Source organism: Lepus europaeus, chromosome 12 (genome assembly GCF_033115175.1).
Source record: "Lepus europaeus isolate LE1 chromosome 12, mLepTim1.pri, whole genome shotgun sequence".
Classification (NCBI taxonomy): Eukaryota; Metazoa; Chordata; class Mammalia; order Lagomorpha; family Leporidae; genus Lepus; species Lepus europaeus.
This window is the reverse complement of record NC_084838.1, coordinates 21810676-21818669: the sequence shown is the minus strand read 5'-3', so window position 1 is coordinate 21818669 and position 7994 is coordinate 21810676. Positions and strand designations below refer to the sequence as shown.

The 7994-nt window shown below is 48.6% G+C and overlaps 1 protein-coding gene across 1 annotated transcript in view; it reads left to right on the top strand.

The window, feature by feature from the left end:
- The first annotated feature begins 798 nt into the window (after positions 1-798).
- HSDL2 (hydroxysteroid dehydrogenase like 2) overlaps positions 799-7994 on the top strand; it is an 89292-nt gene continuing 82096 nt past the window's right edge. Inside the window, exons 1-2 of the mRNA XM_062207744.1 lie at positions 799-913; positions 7694-7857. Coding sequence (XP_062063728.1) covers positions 897-913; positions 7694-7857 — 181 coding nt within the window. The 5' untranslated portion in view covers positions 799-896. The remainder of the gene's footprint in view (positions 914-7693; positions 7858-7994) is intronic.

Below are 7994 nucleotides of genomic sequence, written 5' to 3'. Positions count from 1 at the left end.
TTCAAGCAAGCCACTGTGTTCGGTTCAGTAGGGTCGCTGGGTCACTCCCGAAAGCAAAGCGGAATCGCAGAGTTGCCCTCACTCCATCAGTCATTTCTTCCCTCTCCAAATCTGGCTTTCGTTGCAGATCTTCCGACCGAGAAGAGAAAAACACGGGTTTACTATGAACTCCTCAGCGCGACGTTCGCAGGGGGAGCTGTGGTCCGGCAGCCGCCCGCACCCCACAGGCTGTCTACGGACGCTCGAGACCGGGCGGGCCTCGGGCCGCTGCGGAGGGACAGTGGGAACGCGACGCTGACCGGAAGTCCACTTTCTGTCGAGGCCAAGCGTGCGCTACGCGGGACCTCGGAACGAGCGCCTGCAGCCGGACGGAGGCAGGGGGTCAGGCCTGTCGCGGAGGAGCCCGTCCCCGCGGCTCCGGGGCCACAGTGAACTACCCGAACGGTCATCCTCCCAGCCCGCAGCTGGCTCTGCCCCCACAGCGACACAAGCGGGCACCGCCAGAGCCCGGGCTAGGCGCACGTTAGCGAATGACGCTCTCGGTACGCTAGAGGCCGCCGGGAGACCGATTGTCGCCGTCGGGACCCGTGCCGGGGGCGGGGCGGAGGCGCGCCTCAGGGCGCCTGCGCAGACATCCGGCTCCGGGGGCCCCGGCTGCGAGGGTGGCAGAAACAAAAGCCGAGCGCCGGCGAGGTCCGCTGTGTGCGCAGGCGCACGCAGTCACCCCCGGCTTCTGAAGAGCTCCCATTTCCGCGCCCGCTCGGGGCGAGGCCTCGGGGAGAGGCCTCGGGGGAGGCGGGTCCCAGGGGCGGGGCTAAATGCGAAAGGGGGTCCACCTTGCATTCTCAGCTCGCCGCCGCCGCCGCCGCCGCCACCTCCAGTGAACGGCGAGAGTCATGTTGCCCAACACGGGGTAAGGGAATGGGGGCGTTTCGGGGAGACACTCGGCCGGGCGGCGTGGGTCGCGGCAGCTGGAGGGTCAGTGAAGCTTCCCTGCGGGCCGCTCGCGGACTGTGGTCCACGCTGCGTCCCCACGCAGTGCAGCAGCGCGTGAAAAGGAGCCCGAAGTTGTGTGTTCCCGAGTGGCAGCGGCGTGAAAGGCCCTCCCGCCGGCAAGGGTGGGCAGGGGCTTCCCCCGGCGCCCCCGGGGCCTGCCCGGCCTGGCCGCGCGAGTTCTGGGTGAAAGGTCACCGGAGCTGGTGCCCTCAGGTCCGCGACGGTTCCGAGCGCTCGGGTTCTAGAATGAGAAAGTAAGGGAGTGCTTGAGGGGAGCTCTTTAAATCAGCAACACGGTAAAGCAGCCTTAAAATATGAGTGCGTTCTTGGGAAAGAAATGTTCTTTTCCACTTTCAAATATACGTATCATGAAGTTCGCCATCTGAGCTGTTTTTAAGCGCAGTGGTGTTCAGTGTAATTCTCATTGTTGTGCTCCCGGTCTCCACAACTTTTTCATCGTGCAAAACCGAGCTCTGCACGGCCACCGTCCTACTTGCTGTTTGTGTAAAGTTTGGGAACTTTGAGCCAGGTGACCTGTTGTCCTTTCCGTACACGGTTCAAAAGGGTTGTAAGATAAAAAGTGAGTTCTTTTATCTTCTTCTTCTTCTTTTTTTTTTTTTAACTTGTTTATTTGAGAGGCGTAGTTACAGAGCGAGGGAGAGACACAGAGGTCTTCCATCCACTGGCTCACTCCCCAGATGGCTGCACCGATCAGGGGGATGAATTGGAAGTGGAGCAGCTGGGACCCGGAACCGAACCTGTGCCCATAAGGGAAGCTGGCTCTGCAGCTCTCCTGTGCCACGGGGCGGGTCCTTCATCCTTAAAAATCCAGTCCTCCAGTTACTTTCTGATATGTTTCTATTCTGTGCTTTAATAGACATATCTCCTATACCACCCAAACATGTATCTTAAACAATGTAGCAAATTCCATTCTTGGCCTTGCTGCTTTTACTTCATATGTCTTGGCACACAGATTTTCAGGATAAGTAGATCTTCCTCCCTTCAACCCCACCCCCTCCTTTTTTCTTTAAAGACAGAGTTACAGAGAGAGAAGGAAAGGCAAGAGATCTTCCATCTGCTGGTTCACTCCCCAAATGGCCACAACAGCCAGGGCAAGGCCAGGCTGAAGCTAGGAGCGTCTTCTGGGTCTCCCACATGGGTGGCAGGGACCCAGGGACTTGGGCCATCTGCTGCTGCTTTTTCCAGGCACACTAGCAGGGAGCTGGATGAGAAGTGGAGCAGCTGGGATTTGAACCTGTGGTACCCTTATGGCAATCAGGTGTTGCAGGCAGTGGCTTAACCCACTATGCCACAACACTGTCCTTATGCAAAACTGTTTTCATTACTGTAGTTTTATAAACCTTTAATATTCTGGGAAGGGCATTTCCTGCCTCATTTAAATGATTTTTGGGTTTTGAATGATTTCCAGGGTTATTCTTGAGTATTCTTTCAAATGACCTTTAGAATAGTTTAACTATTTTTGCAATTGTTCTTTTTAAAAATTGCTAAAGATTTCAGATTTCATCACATCTATCTTGATTTTTTTTGAGATGCCAGATAATTTTAGTATATTGAAGTATAGGTTGATTGTCCATTCATTAAGTTTTAGCCATCTGATATTAGTGGTCTTGAGCAGTTTGGAGTCTTTGTTGGAGGTGCTGTGGACACCTCCATTGTGGTTGTAATGCTTTGGAGTGGAGGAGTTCCTTAGTGGAAAGTCCAGCCCACTCTTGTCTTTCTGCCAAGGCCTGAGACTGTGAAGAGGAAAATGCCCTTTGTCCTCTTGGGAATCAATCCAACTAGGGCAAAGGGAGGAGGGTTTTTAAAGCAATAGTTGGGTCATTTTCATGAAGCACATACATTAAAGAATTACCTGAGGAGTGCACATTTTGCCTAGTGGTGAAGATCCCACATCTCATGTCAGGGAGCCTGGGTTTGAGTCTCAATGCCGACTCCTGACTCAGCTTCCTACTAATGTAGATACGCTCTGGGAGGCTCTAGGTAGTGGCTCAAGCAGTTGGGTCTCTCCACTCACGTGGGAGACCTGGATTGAGTTCTCAGGTACTGGCCTTGGCCTGGGCCTGGTCTAATCTTAGCTGTTGTGGGCATTTGGGGAATGAACCAGGGAATTGTGCTATCTCTGTTTATCTGTCTCTTTCTGCATCTCTCTGCTTCTTAAATAAATAAATAATTTTAAAAAATTGCCCTAATTTTCTAGATATACTGTCTTTTGCATAAAAAGAGAAATTTACATAGACACATTAATATATTTTATATATGTATATATTTGCATATTTTTGAAAAAAGAAATGTAAGAAGGACAAACCAGAGATGAATGACGCTGATTACATTCAGGTTGAAAGACCAGATTTATTTGGGTGTATATTATATTATTTTTAGCCATGCACATGTGTTACAGCATCCTTCACCAGAGATGAGGGGACAGCAAAACTAAAATTGAATGCTGGGAAGGGCTTTGGGTGGCTTTGCCTGGCTCCTGTCCCCCCCTCTGCCCCAGCCCTCCTGACTCAGACACTCAGATGTGAGCCCACTCATTGAAGCCCAATTCCCTAGTATGCAGGGAATTCCCACCACCTCTTACAAGTGTCTTTCGTGTTCGTGTTTTAAAAATAAACACCTGAAACCTCCTAAAAAAGATGATGCTGAGGCAGGTGTTTGGTGGCATGGTTAAGATGCTGCTTAGGATGCCCACATTCACATCGGTGCTGGGGTTCAGATTCTGGCTCTGCTTCTGATTCCAGCTTCTTGCTGATGCACAGCTTGGGAGATAGCAGGTGATGGCTCAGGTGCTCGGGTCTCTGCAACCCCTGTGGGAGACCTGCATTGAGTTCCTCCTTTCTGTCTTCAGCCTCACTCAGCTCCAGCTTTTGCAGACATTCAGGGAGTGAGCTGGTAGATGAGAGGTCTCTGTCTGGCTGGCTCTCTCTACACATGAGTAAAATCTGCAAGAAGTATCATTGAGGCCAGTGCTGTGGCATAACTGGTAAAGCCATCGTCTGCAGTGCTGGCATTCCACATGGGCGCTGGTTTGAGTCCCAGCTGCTCCACTTCTGGTCTAGCTCTCTGCTATAGCCTGGGAAAGCAGTAGAAGATGGCCCAAGTGCTTGGGCCTCTGCACCTGTCTGGGACACCTGGATGAAGCTCCTGGCTCCTGGCTTTGGATTGGCCCAGCTCTGGCCATTGAGACCATCTGGGTAGTGAACCCGCAGATTGAACACCTCTCTCTCTGCCTCTGCCTCTCTGTAACTCTGCCTTTTAAATAAATAAATAAATCTTTAAAAAAGTATCGTATATTACAATAAAAATGAGAAGCTCAAAATTCTGAGTTTGAGTCTAGGACACGACAAATGATCTGCAGTATATTCTTCAACAAATAAATGACATAAAGAATGGAAAGGGAGGGGGTACAGATCAAGAGACTTGGAGGTATGTATTCTATTTTTATTTTTATTTATTTTAAAAGATTTACTTATTAGTTTATTTGAAAGGCAGAGTGACACAGACAGAGCGAAAGTCAGATAGAGATTTTCCATCAATTGTTCACTCCCTAAATGCCTACAACAGCCAGGACAGGGCCAGGTTAAGCCGGGAACCAGGAAATCCATCCAGGTCTCCCCCATGGGTGTCATGGATTGAAGAAAGTATGCCATTATCTGCTGCCTTCCAAGGCACAGTAACAAGAAGCTGGGGGCCAGCACTATGGCGTAGTGGGTTAAGCTGCTGATGTAGCACTGGCATCCCATATGGGCCCTGGTTGGAGTCATGGCTGCTCCACTTCTGATCCAGCTCCCTAATAATAATAATATCCTTCAAAAAGCAACAGAAGATGGCTCTTGCCACCCATGTGGGAGACCAGAAGAAACTCTCTTGGCTCCTGGCTTTTTTTTTTTTTTTGAAAGAGGTAGAGCCAGAGAGAGAGAGGTCTTCCATCTGCTGGTTCACTCCCCAGTTGATTATTGCAACGGCTGGAGCTGGACTGATCCGAAGTCAGGAGCCAGGAGCTTCTTCTGGGTCTCCCACGCAGGTGCAGGGTCCCAAGGACTTGGGCCACCTTCTACTGCTTTCCCAGGCCATAGCAGAGAGTTGGATTGGAAGTGGAGCTTTTTTCGGGTTTCCCATGTGGGTGTAGGGACCCAAGCACATGGGCCATCCTCCGCTGATTTCCTAGGCAGGTTAAGAGGGAGCTGGATCAGAAATGGAGCAGGGGGTCAGTGCTGTGGTGCCGCCAGTTAAAGCCCTGGCCTGCAGAGTGGCATCCCATATGGGCACCGGTTTGAGTCCTGGCTGTTCCTCTTCTGATCCAGCTCTCTGCTGTGGCTTGGGAAAGTGGTGGAAGATGGCCAAAGTCCTTGGGGCCTGGCATTCATGTGGGAGAAGCTCCTGGCTTCTGGCATTGGATCTGCCCAGCTCTGGCCTGCGGTCATTTGGAGAGTGAACTGGAGGAATGGAAAATCTCTCTCTCTCTCTCTTTCTCTCTGGCTCTACCTCTCTCTGTAGCTCTGTCTTTCAAATAAATTAAAAAAAAAAAAGGAGTAGCTGGGACTCCAACTAGCATCTATATGGGATACCAGTGCCACAACGCCGGCCCCAGGGTATGGTCATTCTTGTACCAATGTGGGTAAATCTCCAAACACATGAAGAAAGCACATCACAGAATAATGTATACCCTGTGAATCTATGATTGAGTTAAATATTAGGCCCAAAATACACAGTGTATTGTTTAGATCCTGGTTAGGCAGAATTTTTCTATAAAGGGCTAGATAGTGAATACTTCAGGTTTTATGGGCTGAGACAAAATTGGAGGGAAAAAGAACTGGATATGGGAGCAGAGCTAAGACCTTGAACCCATGTACTTCTCCATGGGATGCTGTATCTCAAGTGATGTATTGACCACTATGCCAAATACCTGCCCCACAATCAGTTTCAACACCTTTCATCACTGTTTACCACTCAGTTGTCAGTCTCCAATCTCTCCCATGTCCAGCTTTAGACAACCACTAATGACCGTGTCTATGGATTTGCCGCCTCTGAATATATTATGTAAATGAAATCATACAATATGTGATCCTTTGTAACTGGCTTCTTGGCAAAATTGTTTAGGTTCATTGATACTGTAGCATGTTTCAGTCCTTTACTTCTTTTTATTTCTGACCCATATTCCACTGAATGTATAGACCATCTTCTGTGTATACAGTCAATGGCTCATGGACATTTGAGTGATTCCACTCTGGCTGTAAAGAGCATCCATTAAACAATTACTTGTGGCCGGTTATGTGGTGTAGCAGGTAAAGGCACCGCCTGCAGTGCCGGCATCCCACATGAGCGCCAGTTCGAGTCTCGGCTGCTCCACTTCCAATCCAGCTCTTTGTTATGGCCTGGGAAAGCAGTGGAAGATGGCCCAGGTCCTTGGGCTCCTGCACCCATTGGGGAGGCCAAGAGGAAGCTCTTGGCTCCTGGCTTCGGATGGGCTCAGCTCTGGCAGTTGTAGCCAGTTGGAGTGAACCAGCGGATGGAGGATCTCTCTCTCTCTCTCTCTCTCTCTGCCTCTCCCTCTCTCTCTGTGTAACTCTGACTTTCAAATAAATAAATAAATCTTAAAAAAAACAAAAATACCCCAGTTACTTGTTTTTAGATAATTTCTTTCAAGTGAGTATATCCTTTATAGAAAACTAGAGGAGTATTAAAGAATACTAGGGATATTATAAGATTCGTGCATAATCCATTGCTCAGAAATAAGCCTTGTGTGACAAGCCTGTGGCTCAGTGGTTAGGATGCTGCTTGGGGTGCGTGCAGGCTATATCAGAATGCCTGGTTTGAGTCCCAGCTCAGCTTCCAATTCAGCTTTCTTGCTAGCGTGCATCCTGTGTGGCAGCAGGTGGGTCTGCCACGTGTGTCAGAGGCCTGGATTGGTTTATGGGCTTCATCCTGGCCCGTTCCTGACTGCTGTGGGCATTTGGGGAGTAGACCAATAGATGAATGATCTCTCTCTCTCTCTCTCTCTCTCTCTCTCTCTCTTTCTCTCTGCCTTTCAAATAAAGTAACAACTAAAAAAAATTTTTTTTAAAAGATTTACTTATTTATTTGAAAGAGATACAGAGAGATATCTTCCATCTGCTGGTTCACTCTCCAAATGGCCACAACAGCTGGAGCTGGGCTGATCTGAAGGAGCCAGGAACTTCTTCCCCAGGTCTCCCTCGTGGGTGCAGGGGCCCAAGGACTTGGGCCCTCTTCTGTTGCCTTTTCCAGGCACATCAACAGGGAGCCAGATCAGAATTAGAGTAGCTGGGACACGAACCAGTGCCCATATGGGATGCTGGCACTGCAGTTGGAGGCCCAACCTTATGTGCCACAGTGCCGGCTTCCAACAACTAAAAATTTTAAAAAGCCTGTTAACATCTTTCCTGTAAGAAAAATTCACATTTATATACTTTATTAATTTCTTATGTTTCTATATGATTTACTTTGCATTTGAGTGGCCAGTTGCAGTTATCATAAATAATTAAGTCGTGAAATATAAAAACAGTAGAGTTCTTAGCTATCAGGTGGGTAAACAAGAGGGTTTATAGAAAATTTCACAAAGGAGGAAATGTGTATGTTAAGAAAATGTGTATGTGTTCCTGATACTGGTTAGTAAATTATTGAGGTTTCTAATGATGTCGAATTCCTTTTGTTGTAGGAAGCTGGCAGGATGTACAGTTTTTATCACAGGTGCAAGCCGTGGCATTGGCAAAGCTATTGCATTGAAAGCAGCAAAGGATGGAGCAAATATTGTCATTGCTGCAAAGACCACACAGACACACCCCAAACTTCCAGGCACGATCTATACTGCTGCTGAAGAAAGTGAGTATGGCAGTGCTGTTTAGTGAAATGTCCTCACAGTGATTTCAGCTCAGTGAATTTGCTGCAGAGTTTAGCTAAAGTCATTTGAAAGCTATAACTATTCACTTTGTCATCTCAGAGCAGTGAGTGATTCTCAC